At 53.0% G+C, this 13196-nt stretch overlaps 1 protein-coding gene across 1 annotated transcript; it reads right to left on the reverse strand.

The window, feature by feature from the left end:
• Positions 1-7804: 7804 nt before the first annotated feature.
• CTR9 (protein required for normal CLN1 and CLN2 G1 cyclin expression) lies at positions 7805-12141 on the reverse strand. Its single transcript, XM_062950484.1, has 2 exons — positions 9148-12141; positions 7805-9091 (listed from the first exon to the last, which is right to left on the reverse strand). The coding sequence occupies exons 1-2, from the start codon at positions 11755-11757 to the stop codon at positions 7874-7876; spliced, it is 3828 nt and encodes a 1275-aa protein (XP_062796505.1). The 5' UTR covers positions 11758-12141; the 3' UTR covers positions 7805-7873.
• Positions 12142-13196: the final 1055 nt, after the last annotated feature.

Here is a 13196-nt window from a genome sequence, read left to right on the forward strand (position 1 = left end):
GAGTCGTCAACTTTACGGATATTGATGAGAGCAACAAAATCAGCAAACAGGCAGGCCCCTAGGCTACCGTAAGGATATCACGGTGTTGCGGGAAATCTTGCCGTCTAGTGCCCCCCGCGGCTCAACCCTGGGGCAACGCTCAGACGGCATAGTGCTCCGTCCCCCAGGCTCTTTCCAACCTCACCCAACATATCATGACATCAGCCGTTCGCCGGCCACCGACGGGTAGTTACAGAGGCCTTCGATAGGACGAGAGAAGCGGTTGTGGGATCAAGTCGCACAAAACATGCGACACTCTCTTCCGCCATGCCACAAATGTCACCGCCGCCGTGGTCACGGCCAAAAGAAAAAGGAGACAGGAGCTGAGTCCGAAACTCCCATCCCGTACCGTGGCCAAGCAATTTTCGTCGCTGGTCTTGCCGGTACACAATGCGCTTGCTTGACACGTTGCCCGCGGCGCTGGAACGCGGGACCGAGTCGGTGAAATATTATTCAGGCATTCTCTATCTATCATTGCTCTTCTCAGCCGCCCGTTAATAAGCTCGTCTCCTTTTTTTTTTTGCTGCCTTCTTGTCCAACCCCACGAGTCCATACGATGCTACACGACCTTTATTCCGAGCAGGATTCCGCCGCCACCGATGCCTCTTTGTCTTTCAGCTTTAGGGAAAGCGTCCTAGGTGAAAGGATGACTCGTTGATATCTAGTACCTGGCCAAAGTCTGGAGAAGCGCTGCCTGAGCCAGTCTGTTGGCTATCCTCGCCCGCCTGCCTTGGAGATGGTTCCTGCAGGAAGCGCAGCGCAGGCAGCGCGGACTGTTAATTAATATATCTGACATGTACAGGGACTGCCAAGGACTGCCAACTGCCGCACCAGAGCTACGGCCGTGTCGAGGAGAAACCTATGCCAACCGGTCCAGCCGAGCCTTGCGGGAGGACTCGAGAAAAACCCGTCGATGCCGTTATTGTTCATGAGGGTGACTTGAACGGGCGGTGAAGCGGTTGTCAACTTGTCTCCGGTGGTAAATATCAACAAGCCAGTATAGGACGGAGTTTACCGAGAGTCATCGTTCTGTGTGTCTTCCACAAAAGGATCGTCCCTCGGACGGACACGTGGACTGGTGAGGGCAGCACCACAACTTTTCTTCTTGTCTAACAGGTCCCTGTCAACAGCTTCCTTGCTCCTGATACATGCGGGAACGGGATTCGGGAAGAGTTGGAAGGCAAAATAAAATTCGGTGATAACACAAGATAGGGGCCCCCTTGATAATGAAATTTGGGTGCGGCATTTGGGAAGACCTGCTCAAAACAGTGCAGCTCCTCCGTCACTGTCGTCTGATGTTCTCCGCAAAAAGCCCTGACTACATTAGCTCAACCCCGGTCCCCGAAGGGACAGGGTTCTATGTGTACGATGCCTTGTTCGGAAGGACAAGTGGAGGTCATGGTTCGATGGCATCCCGAAGATGCAGCATCCTTGGAGGATTTCCTGGGCGGCGAGAAATGGCATACCTGGCTTGCGTCAGCAACAAGGCGCCGCTCTTTTTTTCTTCTGCGTTCGCTCCGGACTGCAGCTTTCCATATTGATGGCCCCGTCTTTTTGTATTAAACTTTCAGGGGGCTTTGGGAAAGGGAAGTAAGAGCCCAAGCCGGAAGATGCACACGACGACGGCGGTACACTCCGGCTGGCCGCCCCATGCCCATTATACGACCACGAGATAGGCGCGGGAGACTGCAACGAAAAGAAAGGTTGTTGTGAGAACACGCCAGTCCGAATACATAGGCAGTTTAGCGAGCGAGGTGGGTTTTCTTTTTTTCCTTTTTTATCTTACTGTACACACAGTAACACATGCTTGACGGTTAGGGGAGGATCAGCAAGATCTCGGCTACGACGCTGGTGGTGACGATATGACCTCCTCTTCTTGCTTGGTCTCTCCTTCCGTTATCCCTTGCTGCTCATCAACCGCGGAACCGAGAGAAGGACCGCCGGGCGGCCGTTGACCGAGGTCCTTCCGAGTGGGAAAGGAAAAGAGAAAACCCGACGGTGGTAGGTGGTGGCTCGAGTCGTGGCTGGCTCACCACGAGGTAGATAGTAGGTCATCCACCATTCATCATTCCTCCTTCCAAGTCGGGACAAGAAAGCATCGATTTGTCAGGCGGGCCTCACGGGGACATGCGGGACCTTTTCTAGTGTCCTATGCTAGAACAAGTTTAAATGCTGGGCCAAGGGAATTGTTTCTCCTCATATCACAAGCTTGTTTGTGGAGAAGGTAGGAATGGGGGGGGGGGTGTTGACTCCGCAAAAGTTGAGCATGACACTTTTGACAGCAGCAAAGAAAGCTGTCAAGTTTGACAGTTGCCAAGCGGTTGGTCCCTGCCCCTGACGCCGCCGCCGGCATGTTTTTAGAGTTGGGGGGTGGTTTTTGACCGTTGGAGCAGCAAAAGAAAAAAAAAGAGGGGAAACAGACAGGGCAACTTTCGGCTTTCTTGGTAATTTTTTCTTGTTTTTCTCCACACACTTCGGTTGATGGGGGAGGGGGGGCTTTCACGTGTGAACGGCAAAATGTGTGAGAGAGAGAGAAGGACTCCACCGAAGCGGGTAGTTTGGCACATGCTCGGCATGTTCGTTCGATCGTTCGCGTGTGGAAGGGTGAGATGTGAGCTCGGCTTTTCAACAAATTTATTATTACTGGCTCCAGATTCGAGGATGGATGGCGTCTGGGTTTTGTTGGCGGTGGAATTTTGTTGCTTTCGTCGGGATCACCATGACTCTTTCGCACTTGCCTCTTTCTGCTCTGTCCTCCGCCCCAACCGATTTTTGGCGTAAAGTGCTCGAATCATGAGTTGATCGATTTCTCTCTCGCTCGGAGTACGGGGTTTTGACTGGTGAGTTGAATCCCTTTTTCAACGCCGAGGGTTCCGGGGAGTGGGTTTCCCTGCCTTTTTTTTTTTTTTTTTTTTGGAGGGTATCGTCTTATTCGTATGTATATACGGTACAGTATAGTACGGATTGGGAGTAGGTTGTCATTCCGATTTTTGCGCGCGCAGGGGGGATATGGGGGTAGTAGAGTAGTAGAAGTGTTGCTGCTACGGATACGCATGACATATAATCTCTGTGGTGCACGAAATATAGTGATATTTTGATAGGGATGGTAGCAGCGTCGGGGTTATTTTCTTTAGAGGGTGGGGGGGAAGGGACTGTAGTGGGAGAACTGTTTTGTTACACAATACGTTGGGAAATGCTACGCTTGGTGGTGATGATGATGAGATGGCATGACGGGTTTGTTGTGGTGGTTATGGTTATGATTATGGTTATGATTATGGGACGTATAATGCACAGAAGGGGGTCACAACGGTCTTTTGTGGCGGCGGCGGCGGCGGTGGTTCTGGGGTGGCATACATACACGGAGGGAAGGTCTGGTTTGGGTAATAAGCTCGCCGTGTCATTTTTTGGGGGTGTGTTTCGACATGCGATCCCCACAACATCCCTGGTATGAAACGTGCAATCGTCAAGCTGCCAAACGACGACTGGACGGGTGATGATGATGATGGCATGGCATGTGTGCATTGTTCCAAGCGAAGGGGACGGAAGGGATGACATGACGGAGGTGTCTGTGGGTTTTACCGGGGGGGTGAGGGGGTTTATGGGACGGTATGGTGCAACGGGTTTTTCAGCGGCGGCGGCGGCGGCGGCTTTGACATGTTCGGTTCGGGGGTGTTGATGTTTTAGTGTTGCTTGGTCCATGCGTGTGTGTGCGGAGGAACCGACCTGTCAAAACACATGCACAAAATTGATGAACCAAGATCTATGTAGGGGGTGGGGGTGGGGGGTCTGTGGTTTGAGCGGTCCTTGGCTCCAGATTGCCTGCTTGATTTGGGGTTTTGGTCCGCTCTCTCTCTCTCCGTTGTTGTCGTTCGTCCGGTTCGCGGGTTTGTTGTATGAATGCCGGTTGGTGGGTTGGGTTGCAGTTGGGGGGGTTCGGTTCGAGAAAGATGTTGATGCTTGATGGAGGAGAAGGAGTCGAGAAAGGTTCTGAGTGGGGGTTCGGGAGGAAGGGGAGGCGAGGTGTGGCCTTGGTTCGGGGAGGCTTATCACACCGAGTGATATAGGTACGGTACGCGGGGGAGTTGATGGGTTGGAAGTGTCAAATTCATGGAAGGACCCCTGATCAAAAATATTTGTTCTATGCATTCTGGGGGCTAGAGCATTATCGTGGCATTGCACACTGTCACTGCCATCGTCGGCAGTGTGGTTTTTGGTTTGTTTTCCTCATTTTTATTGATGCACACCAACAAGGCATGAGGGAGACAAGTAAAATGTGACAAGATCACCTTGAGAGTGATTGGATCCTGCGATCGAGAGACAAGAAACATTCTTCCCGTTGGTTTTCATTGCTTTTTTCTTCTGTTCGCCTTGGTCTCGGCCAATCTTGGATGAGGGGTGGCAGGATTGGCAGGATTGACTGTTTCAGGGTTAGGATGGAAGAATTTGCTCAGGGTTGGAGGATGGGAAAGAAGCAATTCTCGATCATGGAACAGTGCGAACTCCCCTTCCTCGTGTAGTAGGGGGGTGGGAATCGGGAATGCCAAGACTAGGAAGGAATGCGCTAGTGTGCAGGTTGTAACTTTAACTGGACCACTGCCAGAAATGTTCACTGTTTCCCACTGGGAATGGGGGAAAGTTTGTGAATACCGGTGGGGGAGAGAGTTGCATGACGCCACGATATGCCTGTTGGTTTACATTGGCAGCGGGATGGCGCGCGACCATCTCCCCCGATAGAAGGCGTGGTGTATGCACCAACCGATCGGGGTTTTGCTCCGGGGTTGTTTGATAGGTTGGAAGGGAAAAGATGAGGCGTGCGAGAGAACGGTCGAGGCTGCGCCAGGTGGGCTTTTAGGGGCTGGGCAAAAGTGCATCACGCAGGGGGTTATTACATATCGATGTGATGGGGAGGCCGGTGGAGGGAACTCTTGGATCGAAAACAATCCAATCCAGGGGATAGCGAATTGGCAGCGACAAGAAAGAAGGAAAGAGAGAAGGAAATGTGTCGAACCGAACCAGGAAACGGTATATTAAATCCATCCCGCTCAGTGTTGAGTCTCTCGGCGGCGGCATCATTGCCCTGTGTGGTAAATGGTTTAGCGAGTAGGGAGTGTCGCCGGTTGTTGATGGCGGTTGGGAAACGAAATACCGGTACCGGTAAATGCGAGGTGTGTGTGTGTGTGTGTAGAACAACAAAAGACGGCAAAAAGACCGATCTCTTTTGGGGGGTATAACACGAGTCGGGATATAGTCCAGGTCTCCCCTCTCTTTATATCGTTACAGTATATCACTGACGGCAAAGCCAAGATTTTGCAAGCATGGTAAGGCAATATGTGTCCGGATGGGTTGGTGGCATGGCATGGGAGAAAGAAACCGCTCACTTTGTTCAAGATGCATCGGTTGCTACCGCCGCTTATACACAGCTGACACCGACAGCATGTGCCAACATGGCGGTTTGATATTGAGCCGGTTGGACTAGCTGGCGCGCCGGCGGCTTGTCTCTCATATATTGCGGAGTTGACAGCCGAGCACCAGCACCAAGCGACGTGTGCCCACCGCCCAAGACCTCGAAAACCGGGTTCGCGAGGATAAAACAGCAAGAAGGACCGTTACGTCCGGCTCTTCGGAGCCGCCAGGGTTGCGTTCTTGGGAGGTGGTTGTCGAGTTGTTATTGTTTGTCCAAGGTAGAGTTGGCCCTTGGCAAGAAAACGCGTACACTGATTTGTGAATGGCAGTTGAAGTGATAGTACCTTAACCAGCTTGGCTCTCGGCAATACCGTCGTCACTCGCGGAGAATTTATCTTGTCTACGACGGTATCGATATATGAAGGGGTTGTATCAGCCACCGGTTCGGGTCGTTTGGGTCTGGCTCGCTTTTGTTCAGGACCTGCCTGCCTACTTTGGTAGGTATGGGAGCGGTGAAATTGAGGTCCTTATTTCCCTCGTCTTCCTTGGTTTTGTGAATGGCGGACTTTGGACGAGTGTATTCGTATGCCTCCTCCTGTCAGTGACAAGGCTTTAAGCACAAGTTCAAAGCCACATTCCTCCCCTACCTACTTTCAGAGCTTGTTCAGGCCGGGGTGGCTAGCGCAACCCACCCCGAAAACCTGCCGGGGAAGGGGATCGATTGGTGGATTGAAGTGATGGAAGAGGTCTGGTTGGACCGGGTTTCTGTCCGTCCCGCCCCCCGGAGGAGGGCATGTTCAAATTCACATCCCCATCATTCACGCCTCTTTCTCTCACTACGATGTCTGGCTTCTGCCCTGTTCCTTGCTAGCACGATCTCTCCTTCCTGTCAAGTGGCCACTAGCATGTCAATGTCAATGTGTCAGAAGACGTGGACAGGTCGCTAGGGGTCCGGGGAAAGGCGTCCAAAGAGTGTGCTTGCAGGATCATCCTGCCTGCCTTAGTCGATGGGTAGTTGCTGCCATGTTCCCTGTCGTTTCCTGCGAGGAGAAGTGAAAGGGGAAGGAAGCAACGGTGGTGGTGATGGTGGTGGTGGTGATGGTGGTGGTGGCGAGCCGTGAGCAAGCTACGATGATCAAGCAAACAGATTGACCGAGTCATCTGGAAGGGATCGTGGTATGGGTTGGTTCTTTACTGTCACAACAATGAAATATGGGTATTGTACTGTGGTTGTTGTGCCTCGGCCGGTTCGTCGGTATCATCTCCTGTCTCGGTCTCTCGGGGTCCGGCTCGGGGTAGTAGTAGTGTTCACCTCACCTTTCATCTCACCGGTCGGTGCAAGGGCGGACCTATATCGCGTGCACTTTCCTGTTTCTGTTTAGATTTTGCTTTTTTACCAAGATGCAGTTTTCTTCTTCTTGATGGAATCTGGTTAGAACGATGGGGTTATGTATGTCTTGTATGTGTGTTGTGTGTGCCAAGGGCTCGTTGGTATTTTGTCGACATTGACATCAGCAAGACATCGCCGTCTTTCCTCTTTGTCGCCGAATAACAGCTGCAGTTCGGACTCGCATCTTGTCATGGTCCCGTCAGCATGCTTTCAAGCTGCAAATGCCAGCTCATGGCGTGTTGCTTTTTCTTCAGGACCTTGTTTCTGTACACTCTTATCATTCCTCGCACTGTCCGTGACGTTGTGGTCTCTTCGCGCACGCTTCACAATGAGCTGGCGACTGGAATCTACCACTGAGATCATCGTTACGGCCTACGGTAAGTGGGCGACCACGGGCCGGATACATATTCGTCGTATAGTTGTACTCAAAAGCGTGGAATCAATAGTCCTTCGGGAGTGGCAGGATGAGGCTTGCAGGTTGCAGGTTTGATTGCTCTTCTGTGGCAAGCATTGTGCAGCAACGTTCGGCACGGTGCTTGCTATTGACTAGACCGCGCATACAGCCTACATATAACGTACCCTGGCTTTTTTGGGTTGGCTTTGACACATGCCAAGAAGTTGGGGAAAAAGGTCGTGGTTAAGATGTGAGATATCATGGAGGCGTTGGGCTTTGGGTTGGGTGTTTCTGCTGCATAGGATGAAGCATCCGTCAGGGAATTGACTTTTTGAGGTGGAATTGCTCGTAAACAATTACATTGATCAAGCAGCGGAAAGTAAAATAGGGTTTGTCAAGTGGGCACAAAAAGGGGTTATTGTGACACGGGCGAAAGTAAACAAACACCATGCCACACATCACCAACTCCCCAAACTAGTATCTGCACCTCCTGCTCAGCCAGATTAAAAGACAGAAATGTATTACCACCAAAATATACAGTCTCGCTATCTTATCTAACATGCCCTTCTCCCCCCACCCACCTGTTTTCCCTTTCTCTTGATTTTACTATCCCAACACAAGCAAATAACTCATGGCGCAAAATATGCTCACTCCTCATCATCATCACCGACATCAGCCATGCTGACATCCGCCTTATCCTCACGCTGCTCCTCCTCCTTCTCACCCCCTCCCTCACCAGCACCGCCCTCATCCTCTTCCTCCTCATCACTATCCACCACCCGTCCAGCCCGCCTGCTCCTCTTCGCCTGCCGTCTCGTAACCGTCTCTTCCTCCTCATCATCATCCCTAATCTGGGGACTACTCTCCCGATCAACCGCCATCCTATCTCCCTCATCATCACTCCCCTCACTCCTCTGCCGCCTAGTATTCGCCCCCCTCCTATAAGTATCCTCCTCATCCTCAGTACCCGAAGACCGGTCCTCAGACCTCGATGAGCGCTTCGAATTCCGGTCCATCTTCCTCTCCGTCCTCTCAAGCGGATCCTCCTCCCCGTTATAACCGCCCCCTCCCTCATCAGACGAGTCCACCACAATCTCCGCACTCTTATACTTCCCACCCTTCTCCGCCTCCTTCCTACTGGCCAGCCTGACCCTCTTCTTCGGTGGCGCCCTCCCCCCACCCTCACCAGCATCGCTCTCCTCATCCCCCGTCTCATCCCTCCTCCTCGACCCCTTTTTCTTCTTCTCCGCCCTCCCCTTCCTAGGCCTCTGCGTCGACGGCTCCCCAGACCTCTCCCTCCTCGCCCTCTCCCCGCCTCCACCGCCAGACCTCTTTTTTCTCTTGACTTTCTCTCCAGTCTCACTATCAGTAGTCAACTCGGCCTCCATCCTGGCCTTTTCCTCCTCCGCCCTCTGCTCCGCCAAAATCCTATCCCTCGCCGCAATCTCCTCACGCTCCTTCCTGATCTTCTCCTGCCTAAACCTCTCCGCTTCCTCGGCCTTCCTCCTCTCCTCCTCCTTGCGACGGAGCTCGGCCTGGCGCTGCTGGATGGCGGCGTCGCGCTTTTCCTTGTTCTTAGCTTCGTACTCCTTCTGCGCTTGGAGGGCACGGTTGAGCTGGTTGCGCACAGTGTTGCGCGCCATGTTGGCTCTCTGCTCAATATCGTGCTTGGGATAGGGGGGGTTAGGTCCGGCAGCGATCTCATCGAGCGTCTTGATCGCTTGCTCCAGACCCTCAGCTGCTTGCTCGAGCTGGAAGGAGTTGCGGTCTTGGGAGGCGAATTGCCGGAGGGTGTCGGCGAGCATGATCTGAACATAAGCAACGTTGAACTTGAAGTGGGCTTGCTCAGGGGCGACCTTGAGGGCCTGGTTTTGCGTTCAGCATCCAGTCAACAGACAACAAAAAGGGTAAGCAAACATACCTTCTGAGCGTACTCCAACGCCATGTTGTAATGCTCAATAAACTTCTTATCCGTCCTCGCCTTGTTCAACCAAGTCCTTCCCAAGCAGGACAAGATGCCCGCATCGTTCGCCTTGCCCTCCTTGCTAAGCGCAATCTCGTAGCTCTCAATCGCTTTGCTAAACTGCCCAAGTTCGGTGTATATGTGCCCGAGATTGACGAAGACGTGGGCATCCTGAACTGTCTCTTTCACCTTGAGGAACGCCTGCAACGCAGTCTTGGCATCCTTCTTGTCCTCAACCAACGCGATGGCAACACCCTGAGCTGCGTACGCATTCTTAGGCTCGAGCTGCAGGGCCTTGTCGAAGAATTCAACCGCGCGGCTGTACATACTGCTACGCTTCTGCCTGTCCTGTTCGCTCTCGCGGCGCATTTCTCTGGCGGATCCCAACAGCAAGTTGCCCATTCCAACAAGAGCATAGCGGTCGTGCTTGTCGTAGTTTTGTAGCGTGTGCTTGTAGTGGCGGTGCTCGGGGTCCTCGTTGATGTTGGCGGGTCTCTTTTTGGCACTGAGCTTGCCGAGGAACCAACCATAGAGGGCGCGGACTTCAAGATCCGACGGGTTGTCCTGGTAGAGCTTCGCAACGGCATCGGGACCCTCCTTGTTGGGGTTCTTGCGAAGCTTGATGTACGCAAGCCTGGCGCGGGCATCCGTGTAGTTGCTGTGCCTGCTCAGAAGGCGCTCGTAAGTTTCGATAGCCTTATCGACATCCCCTTCATACTCGTAGCTCCTGCCAAGGTTGAAAGAGATGGTGGTAAGAAGAGCATCGGTGTCCACCTCAGTGTCGTTCAGGCTACTGATGCGGGCGCAGGAGTCGAGGGCCGCTTGGAAGTACTCGGTGGCGAGCTGGTGCTTGCCATCCTGAGAATAAAAGCAGCCAATGTTATTGAGCAGCTGAGGAGGAAGGTGCTTGCGGATTGCTGACCGGATCACGGCCTGGTCTTCTGCGTCGGCGGGATACTCGGACTTTGGCACCTGATCAATCTCCAACTGCTCAACCTGCTGGAGGCACTGTAGGGCACGATCTGGGAACTCAGTCTCGTACAACCTCGCCAAATTGAGCAACACAGCGGCATCCGGGAGCATGCCCTTCTTGGGGTCTTTCCATGCGGTCCGGACCGCCTCGAGGTAGGTGAGCGCCTTCTTGGTCTCGGCAGTCTTGTCTTCCTTGATGGCCGCTGTTTGGTTAGCAAATACCTCCTCGGCATACAGAGTGCCGAGAAGAATCATAGCCTCCAGGTTCTTGGACTGTTGAATCATCTTTTCCAGACGCAACTTCGCCTCTCCGAGATCATTTCTGAGCACGGAAAGCTGGGCGAGGCCAAACTTGGCTGGCAGGTAGCCACGCTCGACACCACCTCTGGCATCATCAGCACGTCTGTAATAGTCACTCGCCTTATCCAGATTCCCCTCATAATGCTCCTTTCGAGCAAGAAGGTACCAACCGTCACTAGCAATAGCGTTGACATCGGTGTACTGAATAGCCTTGTGAGCAAGGGAGTCGACATTGGGGAACTGCTTCCGGGCGAGGAAGTAACCGGCGAAAGTGGCGCACGTCAAGGGGAGGTTCTTGTCGCGCTTGAATGAGTCTTGGGTGTACTCGGTCATGGCTTTCTTGTAATATCGGAGGAACTCCGGGCTGTTGGTTGGTACTTGGCTACTCGCATCGAGGTAGTAGAGGCCAAGCAAGATCTTGGCAATCTTGGAATCTGGGCTGATCTCCAGTGATCTCTCCCAAGCTCCCTTCGCATCATCCTTGTAGCCTAGCTGCCAAAGACAGCACCCAACACCAATGCGCGGGTCTGGGTCAACGAGGTCTGGCATCTTGGCCAAGACATCTTGGTAGGCGGCCAGTGATTCCTGATACTTGGCCAGCGAGAAAAGCGCCCGCGCCTTGCCCATCGAGGCCAGCATGTTCTTCCCGTGCGACACCCTGATGGCCTCCTCGAATGACTTGAGCGCATTGCGCACATGTTCGCTCTTCTGGACGTCGACACCGTTGGGGTCCTGACTGGGACTTTGAAGGGAGGCCTTGAGCAGAAGAAGAACACCGCGGGCCAAGAACAGCGGTGGGAAAGCGGGGTTGAGCCTCGAGGCGTCGTTCAAGCTCTGTGTGGCCTGCTGCAAGTAGTACTCCTTCGTCCTCGCGTCGGTGCCCTCGGGGGCGACTCTTGGGGCCTCTCTGCTCTTCCACAGGTACATCCAGCACAGACAGGTGATAACCGTCAGTTTTTCGCGCTGATTGCTCTGCATGGCAACTACACCGCGGCTGAGTATCTCAATGGCAAAGTCGACCTTTTTCTGCTTGGCATAGGCAAGAGCCACCGTCATCCAGTAGGTGCGGGCAGCATGCTCCATCTCGAGAAGGGTGCACAGTTCGGTCGGGTCATCGGCGAGCTCTTCGAGGTTTACTTCGACAGCCTGGGGGTCCTCATCTTGGTCTTGGGCCGAGTCTTGTACGGGAATATCGATCGTTTGAGGGATGTCGGCAAAGCGCCTGCTTGTAGGGGCATGGGTAGCCAGTCCGTTGGCGGCCCCATTGAGGGAGCCATTGGCGTAGGTTGAAGCCATTCTGGCTGTCGTGATGGCGCCGCAGAACTCGAGTGTTCACTGGTGGACTTCGAACGACAGAAGCCGAGGTGCTGCGGGTCGATTGTTGATGGCCTCGAATCGGCGGCGCGTTTGGTTAATAAAATCGACGGGCTAGTTGGGTGTTGGGTTTTGCATCGATTGGTTGTAGAAAATATCGTCAACTGGCTTACGATGGGTCGAATTAAAGTTGGAATATGAAAAATCTCATGGTGGAAAGATCCGAGCGGCGCAGGGTCGGTTGCGACAAGGTTTGGTTGAAGGTGGGTGATGGTGGAATTGGAAGCTCGCGGTGGCAGCGCCGATTGTCGCGTCACGACGAGACGAGCAGCAGTTAATGAGGCTGAAAGGCTTGGGGCGGCTGACCCATGCAAAGATTTTGAGATGCTGCAGATCCCAGCACTTTCGAGGCATTCCTATTGGCTGCTATCTGTGGGTCCTTTGGGGAAAACCACCCCTGAACAACAAGGCTGCCACCAAAAGTACCATCGTCGATCCCCTCACCTGTTCTAAGTCGAGGACAAGAAAAAGGTCTAAATTTGTGTTTTTTATTTCTTTTTTCGACTTCTATACTCATTCACTATCTTTGACATCTCTGCGGCGCTGTGTCTGATGAAGAAGTCTTTGTTTTGCACCCACACGTGCTAGCTTTGTTGACCTTGTTCTAACTCTCATCAGATATTGACCGCACTTTTTGGTGCCATCCGTATCATAGATGAATTTAATCTTACTCTTATCAAGTCTATCTACCTTCTGGCTGCCTCGCTTACTCTGGTGAAATATCTTCAGTCTTCAATCTGCAGCAGCACTGCCTTGCTCCTCAATCCTGCCAATGAGCGCTCTCAAAATTGTTTTGAAGTGAGGAATCGATGGAACCCCTCCCGTCCGATATGTACCGCTGCTATCTCCCGGGCCAAAGAGAGACGGAGCAAATCAAATATTTCCTTCGGTCGATAAAATGCCAGACATGTTCTCACTCCCCTCCCTCTCCACCGAGTCCCCGACCCACGTGGAGGGCAGGTCACCAGTGAATGGCAGCTCCGCCAGGTGCAGAAAGAACCAGAGTGAATCGAAGGTGCAAGGCTGCCTCTTTTCCCTGCTTTCGCCGACCTATTTCAGTCTCCATCCCTCTTCTCACCGTGCAGCCTCTGACTCTCCATCCTGTACACACAGCCAGAAACACAACTCTGACAAAAGCGACATCACGATGGACCTCTCCTGTTAATCAGCGCCAGCCGCCTGCTGCACCCCAATTTACATTGATTGGAACACCCGTTCATTTTCTTGTTCCCTCAGTCGTTCACAATCAATCACCTGTCAAGGACTCGATCACTTGCCAAGACAGGGCAAACGACAACAACCAGCTCATTCACTCATTACGTTGTTCTAAGCGACCTTGGTCTGTCTGGTGTGTACCAAAG

This window comes from Podospora pseudoanserina (genome assembly GCF_035222485.1).
Source record: "Podospora pseudoanserina strain CBS 124.78 chromosome 7 map unlocalized CBS124.78p_7, whole genome shotgun sequence".
NCBI lineage: Eukaryota > Fungi > Ascomycota > Sordariomycetes > Sordariales > Podosporaceae > Podospora > Podospora pseudoanserina.